The following is a 17713-nucleotide window of genomic DNA, read 5'->3' on the forward strand; positions in this document are numbered from 1 at the left end:
TTTTCTGGCATGCCATTAAATGCTCTTCAGTTGGAGAATCTTGTTCTTCCCATCTGCTCATGATTTCCAGGTTTTAAATATAAATTGGATTTGATGCTGTCAAGTTTTGGAGGGAATTGTTACAAATGGCCATCTCTGTTGCCAAGAACTGTCAGCCTAGAAACAGATTCATCCCCAGCAGCTGCCATTGGAAAGCCAGGGTGAGAATATTGTCCTTGAACTGCCAGTTGGAGTGGGAAGAGGAAGAGCACCGTGGACATGGAGAGGTGATAGTGTCTTGAACTTTGGCTTGAATGAACATATTAGCATGTCTTATCTTTGGTCATTGGGTATTTGTCATGTTCTGCACAGGACATATGCCTCACTGTGCACTTGTGTTAATTTCAAAAATAGCTGCAAACCACCTTGATGGAAAGCTTGCAGGATGCCAGGAAGAAAGTTGGGACCAAAATCTACATCCCAAGTCCAGCTTTGGGTTTTGCCCAATTTTCCTAAAAGCGTAAGTTTCCTTAGAAACAAACGTCAGCCTCGCCTGTGATGTTGAGCAGCTAAAGGTGGGATTTTGAGCATAGGTGGGATTTTGAGCTTGGCCAGTGTTCATCACCCAAGTGCCAAGATTTGTGCTTGTATTTGAAGTAAGCAATATTCTGGCCCTTCTTACACAGAAGGAAGCACAGAAGGAAGCACCCAACAAAAAATTGGGCTGCTGTAGATTGCCCATAGAAAGCATATGTCTGAGCAACTATTGCTATTAGTAATATTAATTGCTAATTACTAATTGCTAATTAGTAATTACTAATTGCTAATTAGTAATTAGGCTTTCCATCCTACTCAGATGTGGGAAACCACCATATTTTGATTTTCCATAATGTGGGAAGTCCTTGAATTTACTTATTTATTTCTGAAATCTATACATAAGAGACCGAAAGGCACAAGGCTTGGCTTTACTTTCTCATACATTCTAATGTTTATTTAATTGGGTTTGGAGAAGCTGTAAAACAGGTACTGAATTGATCAAACAAGTGAGAAAGCAGGGAGAAGTCTCGCCTGGGAATGTCACCAACCACCCTTCTGGCTCCCACCCTCATCTTTCCATCCTCCCAGGCAGCTTGTAGTCATTGTACAGCACCCATGGCCAGAGACAAAATCCCTGAGAATTTGTGCTTTGAAGCACTTAGGTTTTTTCTTTCCAATGGACATAAATTTCCTTCAGCTACTTGGGTTGGATGGCAGAGTTTATGGCTGGCCCTTGCTGATGGCAGATGTCCCACTCACCCATTCCATTTTGCTGGTTCAAAAGGAAGATGAAGTTACAGAATCATAGAATTGTCTAAGTTGGAAGAGACCTCAAGATCATCGAGCCCAACCTCTGACCTAACACTAACAAGTCTTCCACTAAACTATATCACTAAGTTCAACATCTAAATGTCTTTTACAGACCTCCAGGGATGGTGACTCCACCACTTCCCTGGGCAGCCCATTCCAATGCCTAACAACCCTTTTGATAACGAAGTTCTTCCTAATATCCAACCTAAGACACCCCTGCTGCAACTTTAGCCCGTTCCCCCTCGTCCTGTTACCAGGCACGTGGGATAATAGACCAACCCCCACCTCGCTACAGCCTCCTTTAATGTACTTATAGAGAGCAATAAGGTTGCCCCTGAGCCTCCTCTTCACCAGGCTGAACAATCCCAGCTCCCTCAGCCGCTCCTCGTAAGACTTGTTCTCCAGACCTCTCACCAGCTTCGTTGCCCTTCTCTGGACTTGCTCGAGCACCTCGATGTCCTTCTTGTAGCGAGGGGCCCAAAACTGAACACAGTACTCGAGGTGCAGCCTCACCAGAGCCGAGTACAGTTGTTCTACCCAAATCGGGTGGTTGGGGTAAGCTTCATCTGTTGCTTTGCAGGCAAGTCCTAAAACACTGTTTAACCCCAAAAGGTCTTTGGCTGTGGTTGGTCTTTGCTGCAAGATGCTGGTTTGGATCAGCTCAAAGATGCTTATTTGCAGCTGGAAGGAGGCAGAGACGTGGGAATTGGCAGCAGGTATCTGCCCTGTTTCTGTTCTGCTCTGCATTTAGACATTTATTTATTTATTTTTTAAAAGCTACTGGCTATGTCCTTTCTGGTGCAATGTTGTGTGCGTACTGGGTAAAAATAAAATAATCCAGGTATCTGCATGGCCCTAAGGACTTGCCTTGCTTTGTGATGCTTTAGTTTTGCAAAGTTTCCTGTCCTGATTCTGGTGCAAGGTGTCTGGGGAGCAGATGACAATGTGGGCAACATGTGCCAGTGTGGAGAAATGCTTGCAAAGTGAGGGGTGCAGAAAGTATATGCACACGCAAGCCTTTGTGGGCTTCCTTCTCAAATAATATCATCTGCAGCTTGTTTTTTCCATAGGTGTCACTGCAAAAAATCCCCAATTTTGGGTGCCACTAAAAGCTGACTGGAAGATGGCAAATCTTCTACCAATTTTCTAGAGGGGCAAGAAACTGGACCAACTACAGGCCTGTCAGTCTCATGCCAGTGCCCGGTAAAAATACGGAGAAGATTATCCTTGAAGTTATTGAAGCGCACCTGGCGGACAATGCAGTCATTGGTCCTAGCCAATGTGGGTTCACGAGGGGTAGGTCATGTTTGACTAACTTGATTTCCTTTTATTATAAAATCACCCATCTAGTCAATCAAGGGAAAACAGCTGATGTGATCTTTTTGGATTTCAGTAAAGGTTTTTGAAACTGACAGTTTCCCATAGGATCCTACTGGACTAAATGTCCAGCATACAGCTAGATAAAAACATCATACGATGGGTGAATAACCAGCTGATGGGTAAGGCTCAAAGGGTTATGGTAAATGGGTCTGCATCAGGCTGGTGGCTGGTCATCAGTGGGGTCCCCCAAGGCTCCATTTTAGGGCCAGTTCTCTTCAATGTTTCTGTAAACAATTTGGATGTAGGACTAGAAGGTGTTCTGAGCAAATTTGCTGTTGATACTAAAATGGGAGGAGTTGTTGACTCTGTTGTGGGTGATGGGGCCTTGCAGAGAAATCTGGACAGGCTGGAGAGCTGGGCAACCACAGGAAGTTTAACAAGAGCAAGTGCTGAGTCCTGCACCTGGGACAGACCTCACCTGGGTCTCTCCTGCGCCTGGGACAGGGCAACCCTGACTGTATGTACAGACTGGGGCATGAGACGCTGGAGAGCAGCCCCGCAGAGAGGGACCTGAGGGTTGTGGTTGAAAGCAAGTTGAATATGAGCCAGCAGTGTGCCCTAGCAGCCAGGAAGGCCAACCGTATCGTGGGGTGCATCAAGCACAGCATTGCTAGTCGGTCAAGGGAGGTGATTGTCCCGCTCTACTCTGCACTGGTGTGGCCTCACCTCAAGTACTGTGTGCAGTTCTGGGCACCACAGTATTAGGACATTAAACTGTTGGAGAGTGTGCAGAGGGGCCTCATTGCAGCCTACAGCTTCCTCGCGAGAGGGAGTAGAGGGGCAGGTGCCGATCTGTTCTCTTCAGTGACCAGCGACAGGACCCGAGGGAATGGTGTCAAGCTGCAGCAGGGGAAGTTCTGGCTGGATATGAGGAAAAGGTTCTTCTCCGAGAGGGTTGTTATGCATGGGAATAGGCTCCCCAGGGACGTAGTCACGGTACCAAGCCTGTTGGAGTTTAAGAAGTGTTTGGACTGTGCTCTTAGTCATATGGTCTAAATTTTTGGGTAGACCTGTGTGGTGCCAGGAGCTGGATTCAATGATCCTTGTGGATCCCTTCCAACTCGGGATATTCTATAATTCAATGAGAGCATAAATATCATTGTCAGTGCAAATTGCAATGTATTGTAAGCACTGCAAAATGATATTTTTCTATCATATCACAACTGCCTAGTGGGTCTGCATGCTTTATTGATTCCCTCAAAGGTCTTTGGATTTATTTCATGCAAACAGCTGTGTCTGTAAGAGCACCTACTTGATGAAATTGTACACCATGCAGAGCCTGTGCATTTGAATCCGCCTGCAAAAAGCTCAAAAAGTGGCAGAATAGAGACCTTCCCAGGCAATAGTGGTTTATGTACTTTGCTGAATACCAGCCAGAAATAACTTGTAATTTTACTACATTAAGTGATCCATAAGCAGTAACTTCCAAGCAGTTCTGTTGTTGTTCAGTCATGGTTATCATTACAAGGTGGAGGAAGGCAAGGACAAGAGCAGTTTTTAAATTTAAATTTTTTTTTTTTTTTGCCTGATGCTTCATATATTTTGGTCAAATGGTCAAATGCTCCTCTGTAATAAAACCTTCCTTCATATTTCAATGAAATAAAATCAGCTCTCATGTTAGAAGTCTCTTCACTTCTGGAAAACATGGTGCCCTTGATGCCAGGGATATTGAATGCATCAATATTCCTGACAGCTTTTTCTATTTTCATTAAGTGAAAAAGGATATTTAAAGCTGGGCTGGAATGGAATTTGGTTCATAACTCAGCAGAGAGCAAAAGCTAGGGGATGCAGGCTGCTGACTGAGGACTTGGGGTATTTTTATTGATTTAAAGAAATCCTCAGTTTCACTAGGATGCTGTGTCCCATGGTACCTGGGACATTGCCGTCAGGAGGAGAGGAACGGGAGAGATGTTTCCAGCAGTATGTCCCTGAACCTAGCTGGCTTTGCAGAATACGATCCATTTGCATTAAGCTTACTGTAAACACTAATCTTTTTCTGAATTACTGTTTGGTTCATGGAGGAAAAATGACACCCTAGTCTTAAGAATTGTCATTTCAAAGGGTTCGGTTTTTTTGGTCCTTTCACAGCACAGCAGTGCATTTTTAATCTGTCCAGTGATAGCATGCTAATGGAAGTAGATAATGCTAAAGCTTGACATAAATTTGCATATTATTTTAAAACTTTTTAAATCCTTAAAGGCTCTGCTGTTGAATATGAATTAGAACAAGCTTATTTTCCAAACTCATGTTGGAGCAGTTGCTCTGGGCTCTCCCTCAAGTTACTGGACAGATGAAGCTGTCTCCAAGCATCATGTAGCCTTGCTGTGGCCTCCTGCACCCCTGCCTAGAGGTTTCTGCAGCTCTGGGGGACTGAAGAGGAGGACATATATGCATTAGGAAAGCAGCACCCTTGCTGGTGTTTCCATGACAAAGTCATGCCTTGTTATTTTTGCTTCTCCACAAGAAAGCTGGATCATGGGCAACGACAAGGTTGCACAGCACCATTCTGGTCCTGTGCATGTTGTTGGGAATTAATATTATCTCCATACACAGAGTGAAGTCATTTCTTAGAGTGCTTGGGAGGGAGTCGCCTGCTGAAATAGGCATATAAAATGCATCACAGCAGTGAAGAATTTCGAAGGCAGCAGGGAGCTACACAGCTACATAAATAGAAGTTACCAGTGCTGTGAGATAACCTGATTTCAGGCCATTTGGACAAGTAAAGGAGTTCCAGAGTTCAAATTTTCTTTCAGTATCTGCAGTCTTATTTCTCAGCAAAGAACCCTAATGTCATTAATCCAGTACTTCTGCAATTCCTGCAATCAGAGAAAGCCCTTCTAGCCATAACCACACATCAGCCTCTTTCACCCTATCTGTTATTTCAGTGATTAATCCTGTTATCAAGGGAATAAAGATACCTTTTGCTTGCAATAATTAGGTGGAAAGTAAAATAAGCAGGATGTTCTTTGAGGATTAGTGCAGTTAGTAAAGTGGGAATTGGACAAGATCAAACTTCAGGCAGGGAGGCCTTTCCCTCTTGGGAGAGCATCTGAATGGACATAGTTTTCCCCATTTCTCGTTGAACAAAGAACTGTCAGTCCTGGGGTGGAGGGATCCCCTTGCGATCCACCTGCAGGTGAATTTGGGAAGGAAAAATAAATATTGAGTGTTTTTGAGGTTTCTTCTGTGCAAGGCGCAAGCTGCTAGTGGAGATGGCAGGGTATTTCTCCATCTCTGAAAAGCAAATTAATGAATGCTGATTCTGATCATGTTTGCCTGTTTGCTTTCAGGTCACCAGATGACACTTAGGTGATTTGCTTTTTCCCCTGTGGAGGTTGCCTCCTCTTGGCAAACATGTTCCATTTGGGGATAAAATGATCCCTAATTTAAGATGCATTACAACCTTTTGCTGCTAACCCCATTTATCTTTCTCTTAATGTTCCCACTCTCCAGACTATTTAACTGGTCAATTAGGACCCAGATAAATGATTGATAACATTTTTCAGCTCCAAAAACAATGTATTGCAGTACAGCAGGAGATGCCAGTTGAATGGTACACGTGAACTTTGCTTATTTATTTACTCTTTGCTATGCAGAAAACATTGTTAGCTCTTATTCTGTTAGCCTCAAAAATGAACAGAAAAGCCACAGGGCTCAAGACAATATCCTCTTTATCCATCCCAGCCTGGTTCATTGAAAACATCATGTGTAAAACTGCAGTTTGTATCCTGGATATTGACCCCTGCAATATCCCAGAGCATCTTCCCTATAGGGAATAAACCTTATTTCTAAGGAAAATGCCATTTGCTGAAATTGAGATAGAGAAAGGAGTAGCGCAAAATAAGCACCTTGTGCTGAACATGATGATTGTCATCATTCCCGTCATCAGTGTCTGTTCTGCAAATAATGTCTTGTGACTGCTTATCACCTAATCTGTTCTCTCACTGGCATTTTGTTCATAGCCACCACACAATATCACTGCAAAGGAAACATCAGGCAAAATCAAAGCAATGGACTTGAAATCCTCTGCTTTTTGAAATGCTTCTCTTTTCCTTCCTAAAGATCTAAAAATCATATCTAAGCCCAAACCCAAGATCAGATTATTTTTTTCCCTGACAGCCAGCTTGGGTTATTGGGAAATAACCCAAGTGGCACTGTGCTCACAGCAATATCTTAATTTTAGCAAGAACCTGGACCTGTGCCACTCTCTTTGCAATGCTTGCAGCAACATCCAACACGTTCCACTGTCAGGAGCAACGTGCAAATTCACGAGGTGGACACAGCTGTTAACAAGTTTAGCAATGTGTCCACTGCTTTGTCAGCTCATGTTACTGCTTCTTGTTCTCTCCCATCTTGCGCCCAGGTTTGAAAGTTTGGGTGACAGCTCCCCTTGCATGGGAAGACCTTCAGAAATGGTTTGCATGCCCACAGTGGCTTTAACACATGCATTTTGCAGGTAGTCGGCCTTGTGATGGCTTGGCTGTATTGGCAAAAGCTCAATGAGATGTATTCGAAGCTGGACACTGTGGACTTCAAGATGTTGGAGATACGTGATTTCAGCTTTGGGGCAGTGGATCTGAGCGGTGCAGGCTGGTGCTGGTGCTTGCCCAAGGAAGGGGGCTACATTCCCATCAATGTCATGGAGGAAGAAGATAAGGAGGAAGAAGGTGCCATCTGACACAGCAGAGTGAGAAGGCCGAAGACGGAAAGCAGTGGTGGAAAACAAAGCTTGGAGCAAAGCTTTTAGAGAGGCAGCTGATGTAGAATGTGGAAATAATGTGATTTATTTTCTCAGGTTCAGGAAATACCTTGGGAGAAACTGTAAAGTAACATCGGAAGGTTATAAAAATGTAATGCACTGTGTGGACACGCGAGCTCACAAGGGTCCTTTTACTATTTTGGCATTTTGAAGCATTTGTACATTTCTTTATTTTCTTGTTACACAATAAATGTGACTTCTGTTCTATTTTGCAAAGTCATTTATACTTGGTGTACATTGGTCGGGTTGTTGGTGAGGGAAGAAGCACTTTTGGTGTACCTTTATATTTATATTTAGCCCAATATCCTAAATAATAAAGGCTTTATAGTAGATTCCTGGATCTGCCAAGGCCCCAGAAAGATGTAGCTAAAGGAAGCTGAACCGTTTACTCTGGGGAATCCTTCCTAAAGGCTTTTCCAAAGGATTAAAATACCCTGGGAAACACAGCCTGTGCCTGCTAGAGCAAGCTACACACCTGCTGTTTGAGCAGGGCTCACACAGGGCAAGAACCCCAGTGTCTGAAGCTTTTATCCCCAGGCAAGGAAAAAGAGGTGAGCAATTTTTATACTGAAGGCAGCTTTATTGCAGCAACGTGTTGATTCTGGAGATGATGATAACTCATTTCTTCGAGACAGCAACCTGTAAAGATTGAGTAAGAAGGGGAATTTTCTATTTTGTAACGTTTACTTTTTAGCACAGTAACATGGTGATCAAGGCAGCAATTCCCTTCTGCATTGCTCAGGATATAAGAATTAAAAACCTGGTGTATGTTGCATCCAACCCTGGACTGGGTGAGTGAGGCACACTAGGAAACAAGCTCATGGAGGGCATGGAGGGAAGCCTCAAGCAGATGAATTACAAAAACGTGTGTTTTTATCAAAAAAGTAAAACAGTAAAACCCTTTGCAGAGCTCCACTAGGGCAGGCTCAGCGGCTCAGCAATAACCTATTATCAGGCTGATGAATGGCAAAGCTTCCCGCAGCAGCCTGAAGTCAAATGTGCAGCTCAGCAAATGCAGAGAACAGGCTATCCGAGACCTATTTTCTCTCAGAACATGGCCAATTCCTATGAGCACCCAGGGCAGCAGTAGTAGCTGCAACTATTAAGTGGGGAAGTCATTTCAAAAGTAAAATTCAAAGAAAAATTCATTTCTTAAAAATGGCGATGTCTGCAGCACCACTAAGCAAAGAAAGGCTGAGTTTATTAGACATCCTTTTTATTCTGCCGCCCTTTGATTCAGTGTCGAAGTACCCAAGGCAGTGTGCCACGTTTCGACTGCTGGGCTGTCTCCCTCTTCTGACTGTTTTGATGCTTTTTTCTTTAACCTTTTAAGAAGCACTCCACCAACACAAGCCTGTGAAAAAGCACCTTTTTCACTGTTTATTTCCATACATTATGTTGACAATGGAGCTGTGAACCAGTAGTGGAGTTGATTAGTTTTAAAACAATGTGACCAAAATTGTGTGATTTTTTTTGCAAGTGTGAAGGTCAAAACCTCCAGCCCAGGAAAAGTGGGTGATCATGATCATTTAAGGGTGGCTGCCTTCATCAAGCATCTTGCTAGTTTTGCAGATTTTGTTTTTCTTCCTTCCTCCTCTCCCTGGGAGGTATTTAGTAAAACATTAATATATACAAGCTGATAAATTCAGTCTGCTCCTTGGGTCTGATTTCCATTTAATATTTGGAGGAAGGTTTGTTTCTCGTATTTTTCCATTTTCTTTGTTACAGGACAATTGGCTGCTGTCATATTTATACTATATTCCTGTGGGGGAATGCCATGTTAAGGCTGGACTTCAGCATTTAACAAGTCAGAGTCAAGCAGGTTTTCTTGCTTGGACTAACAAGGTATGTTTTTTGGCAGGCAGTGAGTGATGGGAGATACAGGGGAAAGCAGTTCATGCATTGGCTTGGCATCCAGATACATTATTCCCACAGAGTCAGTCTGCAAATGCCTGGAATATTGGGAAGGTAGATTTAAGCAGGAGCATGAAATGCTATAAGTCAGTCATCAATGCCCTGTTTAGGAGCAAAGACCCTCATTTACAAAATAGACCTCATAACTTGGGGTGATAGAGTAAAAGGTGATGCCAGTAGTATTCCCGTCCCCCACCACCCCACTGTAATTCACCCTAAAGTTTGCATCTTGAAATTGCTGCTGTTTTTAGCACTTTCCTCCAGACCTGACCCTGATAACCATGAAAAAGCAGTTTTAGTAAAACAGAGGCTGAGAAGAAAATGGTAGCGTCAAACAGGCTTTGTTTTGCTTTACTTCTGCTGAGCCTTCATATCGTGCTAGCAGACAGCTCAGGAAATGTGGGCAGGCAGGGGAGAATGTTCATACACCTGTGTGACCAGGAAGCTGGTTCTCACTCAAATTTACAGATGTTCAGCGTGTTAAAGGCAAAACATGTAAATTGCAAAATAATTTGATGGGGAACACTTACTAAAAATAAAATAAAATAAAATAAAATAAAATAAAATAAAATAAAATAAAATAAAATAAAATAAAATAAAATAAAATAAAATAAAACAAAACAAAATAAAATAAAATAATAAAATAAAATAAAATAAAATAAAATAAAATAAAATAAAATAAAATAAAATAAAATAAAATAAAACAAAATAAAAAATAAAATAATAAAATAAAATAAAATAAAATAAAATAAAATAAAATAAAATAAAATAAAAGGTAAACTGTATTTGATGAACTGTATTTGATGGCCCTTGGTCAGGTCCTTTCCATTCCCATTCATTTTAGGAGTTTTCTCAGTCTTGGTGGTACTTCTATGCACATTCCTGAATAATTTTCTCCTGTTCTTTGAGATTGACCATTATGTAATATTGCACAGGGGAAGGAGGGAAGGAAGGAAGGAAGGAAGGAAGGAAGGAAGGAAGGAAGGAAGGAAGGAAGGAAGGAAAAGACAAAAAAAAAAAAGAAGGGGAAGGGGAAGGGGAAGGGGAAGGGGAAGGGGAAGGGGAAGGGGAAGGGGAAGGGGAAGGGGAAGGGGAAGGGGAAGGGGAAGGGGAAGGGGAAGGGGAAGGGGAAGGGGAAAAGGAAAGGGAAAGGAAAAGGGAAAGGGAAGGGGAAGGGGAAGGGGAAGGGGAAAGGAGGGCAGGGCAGGGCAGGGAAGGAAGAAAAGAAAAAAGAAAAGAGCAAGAAACACAGAAGAGACAGTTCATGGAAGATAGGGTTTTAAAGCTTATTTGTGCATGGTTTGATTTCTAGAGACCATCACTGCATATGACTAGGCCTTCAACTGGCATGAATGTCATATCCCCTCTGAAGGTCTGTTTACATCCCATGATGCTTTTCTGTTCTGAAAGTCAATCAGCATTGCCCAAAATACATTTTAACCTGGGAGCTACAGAGCTGTTGGCAGTAGGCATCAATACGATGTTTGCAAAAGCAGTTTTCTCTCAAGGCAGTCTGGGCTCCTGCACCCACCAGCACCTACAACTTTATTCCACTGAGCACAGCCACACAGCCCTGTCCTCCAATTTCTGACTGTTTCTGAGGAGCTAAAGGTGAGTTTATTTATGCTAAAGTTTGCTTTTGTGAGATTGAAAGCTGGCAGGGGTGGTGGGATTTAATTGGCAAAAATTATAGTGCTCTTCTTTTTCTCCCCTTACTTTCATTGCATTTAAAGTCACATTTTCAAACAGTTTTAGTCTGTGTCATGCTTGTGTTTATATTCAAGAGCTTGGGGAAAAAGAAAACTTTCTAAGTAAAAAAAATAAAGGAAAAAAGTCCCAGCCATAATCAATCAGGATCTTCCATTTATCAGTAGATCTAACGAAGTGTGTTTTTATCAGGAAATTGATTATTTTTTCTGCTATTCTTTACAGCTCTTCTGTAGTAGAGCTCTTGATGGCTAATTTGGGTTGTAGAAAAATCATATCTCTTACAAATGTAAACTCAACTGGAGAATTATGTATCCCCATCCATTTTTTGCAGTGTCCTGGAAGCTACGCCAACATTGATACTCTTGGGGAGTTCTTTTGTTGGTTCATGACACTTCATCTTCTAGAAGGTGCCAGGTCAATTTTAGAGCAAAATTATTTATACCTGCAGCAGGGTAGGTGTTATGCTGTTTTTCTTTCCATCAGCAGCGTCCTGAACCCCAGAATTAGCAGAATATTCTTGGGAATAACACAGGAAGCCAAGGCTCACCACTGATATTTGTTATCCCTTAAAGTAGACAGGTTTGCAGCATGGTTGTCCATCTGGAGATGTTTGCCCATAAAATAAATTGCTTTCCACAAATGAACAAGAACTATTGGGTCAAAAATCCCAAATCTGTTAGATCAAGAGATGTATTCAGATAGCAAGTGAGTCTAGGCTGAAGCTCAGATTGGTCTCAAGACGGTCTCTGCCTTGAGGGAAAATGGGTCAATAATTTAGCAACCCAAGCAGAACAGACCTGGCCAGTTGTGAACTCTTCCAGCTGTTTAGGTGCACACCCTGTTTGCTTTTTATTTCTAACTCGGCTTGAATTGAGATTTTGCTTCCTTACAGTAGATGGATAATGATATGATATTGCCATGAATGCAAGCAGTTGAAACAAAGGATGCAGAAGGACTGGCTCTCTGACTGCTTTCAAAGTGACTTTGGGAGGCATCGACCGGGCTGCCATTAATAGTAACCATTCTCCCATCCAAGTCAAGTGTGAAAGTCAGTCACTGGAGGTCAGATAATCAGGAGATTAATTAGTGACTGTGGCAAAATCCAAATAAACTCACATGGGGAAGATATCGGGAAATGGGGATGTGAGCAGTGAAAAATCAGGCTGCACTTAGAACAAGAGGAAAAAACAAACTCTACTTCTGCAAAATTCTTATTAGATGTGCAGGTCTCCCCCAAAATTAAATGGGTGTGTACTCCCAGCACACAGCCCCATCGCAACAGCTCTGTTAGATGAGTGAGTCTCCATAATCATACTGGCAAATCTAATAACCACTTGAGCCATCCTCCAAGCATCAGGAGACATTGCCCCAGTAAAATTTATCCAAATTTTCTGAACTGTGGGGAGAGCAGAAGTGGAGTGATGGCACAGAGTGAGGCAAGGCTGAGCCAGCTGCTACAGGTGGGCAAGGCGAGATGAGTGCACTGCAGGAGGTGGTGGAGAGTCCCCAGTATGTTCTCGTTCTCCCAGGATGGTCTCTGCATTAGCTGGGGATGCACACAAGGGTTTCCCATAGTGGGGAACACCCAGCAGGTGAGCAACGAGTCTTTTCCCAGCACCCCTTAAAATAACCTCTTTTCTCTGCCTTTGACCCCACCATTCAGCTCTCAGCAAGCAACAGGACCATGCTGGAGGATGAGGATGGGCTGAGCGAGAGGGGTCTCAGCAGCTCAAGGAGGAGATACGATGATGAAGAAGGTGAGTGAAAAAATGAGGATCCCCAAAATGGCAGCACAATACCCTGTTATATGCCAGCAGGGTCCTTCTGACATAAATGCACCAGAGCTCCTGACATTCAAGGCTGCACAATATGAAAAAAGCTCCTGTGGGTAAAACAAGGTCTTTTGACCCTGGTGGGAAGAAGGCAAATATCTCCCTGGCTTTTCTTTGAAAGTTAGAAATGCTCAAATCTGCTCTCTAAAGCTTCTCCCCTCTCCCCAGATTACCACTCCATCTACATTGGGGTACCAGTGCCCCGGGGCTACCGAAGGAAACGGCGCCGGCGGCGATCTGCCTCCAGCCGGGACAGAGCAAGCGAGAGTGAGCGGCACTATGAGCAGCAGGAGCGCTCCGACACTGATGACGGTGGCCACGGCTGCTACGAGAATGGCAATGACAATGCCAGCAGGACCAGTGAGTTGCCCTTGGGTTTCCCAAAAAAGCAGATGGGGTTTTGCAGCACAGTTTGGTTTAAACTGGGGTTAAATAAGCCTCAGCACACAGCCACATTGCCTGTATGGCTTTTGCTTTCCGCATTGCTTTTTCTGATGCTTTCCAGGCTTATTTTTCTCCATGGGGGTCTCTGAGAGCTGAGCACAGTGTGTGAAACTGCTTTTGGGGCTGCTTATGTGATGGGTAGGCTAAAAAGAGGTTGTCAATGGAGTGGTACAGTGAGGTCTTGGAGGTACAGGCACATCTCAGGCATCACACCTTATTCCCAGTAGGCTATTGCCTGGGGCTTTACCCAGTCTCATTAGGTCTCCTTAGCAAAGATTAATATTTTGCACAGCAAAACAGCTGTTGATCTCTTGATTTTTTTTCCACTACCCTATAGAAATTTGTGTTTGGTTTTATGTCAAATCAACCACACTGCAGTCATGGCTCAGCTGTGCGGGCAGGGTCTTAGCTTTGCTTTTCCATAGAGAGGGAAAAGTTTTTCCAGTTTTTTTCATGGGGTCAAGCTTTTTGTTTGCAGTGGGCTTTGCTCACAGATTAGGTGGTGGCACGCTGTGGCTTCACCAGCAGGACCACATTCCCTCCTTTCAGCATTCAGTAAGTGCCACTGGGATATAACACAGTAGGTTGATTTGCAGGGCAAAGTCATTTTATGGAGGAGAAACACCCCAGAAAAGCTTACCTCTTCAGCAGCCTTGCTTTTCCCTAGAAGAGCTTCTGGTGTGCTTTATTTGGGTGTTTCATCACCACCATCACCCCACACACACACCCCACCCCACCTCCCCAAAACTGCCTGAGCTGAGGAAAAGCTGCAGGTTGTTTTCCCACTTCACACAAGATGGAAAAAAAAACACCTCCTCAAAACAAACCCAAATCTGTCCTTGGATTTCCATGCTCCCATCTCTCCTCCCTCCCCTTTCTTGCTCCATCCTGCTGCCACACATGCCCCCAAGTGCTCACCTCTCCTGAACGCATCTTGCTTGATTTGGTAACTTCCCGTCATAAGAGCTGAAGGGAGAGGAAAGTGCTTTATATTCTCTATAATCTGCTCCTTAAGCCTGGGAGTTTAACAAGCTTGAGTGGATAAAGGAGGAAGTTTGGGGGGTTTTGTGCCGTGCAGTGAAGGTTTGTTTCGCCGTGAAGAAATGGGGGAAAAAATGGAAACAATTCCAGGTAGGAGCCAGTGCCGCGTGTTATTTCTCCTTCACAGCCATGGTAGAGGGAGCGGGAGGGGGAGGAAAGCCTCCATTTTTTTTCAGCTTTTCTTCTCCTTGGCAAAAGCAACATGGGAGCCAGCACAGGGCTGGTTCAAGTGCTTGTGATGCTGGCTGGATAGCCAGGATGATCCTGGGGGCACTGAGCTCCAATGCTGTGGCAAAGTTCGCCTCAAAGATAGAACAGGGGGGATCTGTATCACCATCTACTACACCCCAGCACCAAGGGAGCAGCACAAACACTGTTTAGGAGAAAAGCCTCCCAGACCTGGGGGCACCTGATTTATTGATATGAATGGGAACAGAGCATTTAATCCCATAGGATGTGCACCCCAGTCTCTTTTTTTTGGGGGGAAGACCATGCTGAACCATGAAAAGGCTGTCATGGATTCAGAAGGACCATGACAACAGATGGTTAATGTGCTATAGCGATAAGCAGGGGTTGCAAAGGGAGCTGCATGGTACTGCTGCCAAGCCGTACTGCAAACTGCAGGCAGCACCATGCTCCCCCTTCCTCCATGGGGTGACATTTCATCTTTTTATTGTGCCTCTCAGTTAATCCCAAAACCAAAGTGGGATTTTTGGTTTGTGAAAACATTGTAGCTGAGGCTTCACTGATTAATCAAGCTTGGGATGTGAAGGGCTCTATGAACCTCAAATCAGTGTAGGCATAAATCAGAGCAACTGGTCTGTCCTGTCTAATTAGCCATGGAAATGTAAACTCTTCTGTATGTATAATTATCCTCTATTATCACCAGTGCTAATGCTGAGCTAATCCTACAGCTGTGGGCTTGATTCAGATCCACTCTGGCTTAAATCACTGCAGCCAGAAGAGGTTTGATGGACATAAATCAGAACAGAGCATCTGTGAGCATTCTCCCATCAGAAAAATTGTTTAAGGGAGGTGTGGATCTATTATGTTCACCCTTTCCTCTTTGAACAATGTCTTGTGAGAAATAGGTGCTGTTTGGAGATGTCTCAGAGGTTTTTGTGTGTCTCTGCAGCAGTTTTACTCTTGTGCTTTCCAAATGCCAGCCATGGCCTCCAGCAAGTAGCCGTCCTTAGGTGATTTTACTAAAAAGACCAGCAGCAAACTTGGAGAAAACAGTGGCAAAATGAGATAAACCCAAACAGTAGCTCCCTGCCCTTTTCATATCCTCCAAAAAGATGCCACTATCCAATATATCCTCCCAAGTGAAAATTTGGTGCTTTCCAGGATTAATTTCATGGCTAGATCAAATTTTCAGAAGGAGAAAAAACCTGGAACCCAATGGCTATTTCCCAGCCATAAATGGGCCCTCCAGGTGAATAAATCACAAGAATTTTTGCCAGTCCTCATGACACAGCAAAGCCCCAGTGCAGTTGGTTTAGCATACAGCTCTTTGGGTCAGCGAGCAGCCAGGAGGCTCAGCAGCTCTATGCAAACTGATCTGCCAAGATACCAAAGAGGACCACACATTGCATATCAAGAGATGAGCTTATTCTTTCAGCTGGGGGAGAATGGGGGAAAACAAACAATCAAAAAAAGCAAAAATAGTAATAATAAAAAACTCCCCTTTGTCTATTGTGATTTCCTGCAGCTACAACACATCACAGCCCCAACACCCTGAAATGAGTCATAGGGGAATCCTCCAACAGGTGGAAGCAGGAGGGACCCTGTCTTCAGCACATGGTGGGAATTTGGGCAGTTAGGTGCAGCAAAATTACAAAGTCATGATCAGGTGACAATTGGCTAAACTATGCCCAGCTCTGACCTGCTGCTGGAAAATTGCAAATCCCCTTTTTGCAACTCATCTGGAGATGGAACCTGAGAAGGGCATTTCCAGCACTCCTTTTGCTCTGGTCCAACTCATTGCATTTGCAAAGAATTTAAGGTTTGCTGTGAATTTAAATTTTGCAGAGCAAAGCGGGTCCAAGTTGCAGGCAATGTGAAGTCAGGCTGTTGCTGCTATTGCACCAAATTTCACCCCCCCTTACTTGAACAGTGCTGAGGGTAAAGAGTCTGAAGCTGTCCAGGCATGTAGCTCATCTCTAAAATTAACAGGAATATTAAAAATCAAAATAATGAAGCTTATGGAAGTGCAAGGTCTTGACAACAGGTCTTTAGACCTGGTGGTGTGGCTTAAAGTGCTTAAGCAGTTAAGCAGGCTCAGCTGGAGTGCAAGGGACATCCCTTTCCCTGCACCACGGCTTGGGCTTCAGCTGATTTGATGGCAGGACAAGGCAATGCTCCAGCAGCAACTCAAGCTTTTCCTCTGATCACACATGGCAACTTAATTAGTTGCTTCCTTGTGTACCATATTACCTGACTTTCATATTCATGGGTCCGAGAACAGGAGGATTCTGCTAACAAAGACATTTTCATAGCTGGATTAACTCCTGTTGTATTAGGTGAGGGCTAAGACCCAAGATTTTATTAAAAATACACCATTTCCATGGAGCCTGGAGTAGGGCTGATTAACCTCTTGTCTGAATAACTGGGCAGCTGGAGAGAGGGGAGGGAGCAGTCCCAGCCACCCCATATCTGCTCAGGCTATATACTTCAAAGGGACAAAAACTTTCCCTATCACAACTGAAAATGTTCTGAGCTGTGGAGATTTGCAGTTGATGTGATGTAGCTCAGCTTCCTAAAACACACAGGAGGCCTACCCCAGCCTGGCCTGCTGTTTGTGGCAAAAAGGTGGATTTTCCTGTAGAAATCATAAATTCGTATCATTTCCCTTGAAGAGGGTTACTGGGACACAGAGTGAAAGCACTGAGCGCTCATGCATACAGTGCAAGTGTAATGTCAGACAGGGATTTGGTTGATAATGGCAGGCAGCTCTGACTTGGCAAAGATAAGCTCAGTGGGTGGGAAGAATGTGGGACATTCCACAGAAATGGAGTGAAAAATGCTCCTGTGAGGAGAATTTGATTGTATTGCATGTAGTGGTGGTTGAATTCCCAGTTCACAGCTGGCACCTGCATGTTCCCTTCCTGGCTGCTGCAACCCCTCCCCATTCATCCTTTCTTCCAGAAACCAGTATCTCTTTGCACAGGGATTTTTAGGCAGGATTATTTAAAGTTTCACTACTCCTCAATAGCTGTTTGGCACCTTCAAAGTTTTGCTCAACGCTTTTTTTTTTTTTTCTTTTTCACGGGGGTGTTACCCCAGCATCCTAAATAGCCATGAAAAT

At 43.7% G+C, this 17713-nt stretch overlaps 1 protein-coding gene across 4 annotated transcripts in view; it reads left to right on the forward strand.

Annotated features, from left to right (window-relative positions):
- Window positions 1-7663, forward strand: part of LOC309887557 (tetraspanin-15-like) — a 58786-nt gene extending 51123 nt beyond the window's left edge. For all 4 annotated transcript variants that reach the window (XM_082779351.1, XM_082779353.1, XM_082779352.1 and 1 more), the window contains one exon: window positions 7163-7663. In XM_082779351.1, the coding sequence (XP_082635477.1) occupies window positions 7163-7384 (222 nt within the window). In that variant the 3' untranslated portion in view covers window positions 7385-7663. The remainder of the gene's footprint in view (window positions 1-7162) is intronic.
- Window positions 7664-17713: the final 10050 nt, after the last annotated feature.

This window comes from Aythya marila (genome assembly GCF_965140915.1).
Source record: "Aythya marila genome assembly, chromosome: 26".
Classification (NCBI taxonomy): Eukaryota; Metazoa; Chordata; class Aves; order Anseriformes; family Anatidae; genus Aythya; species Aythya marila.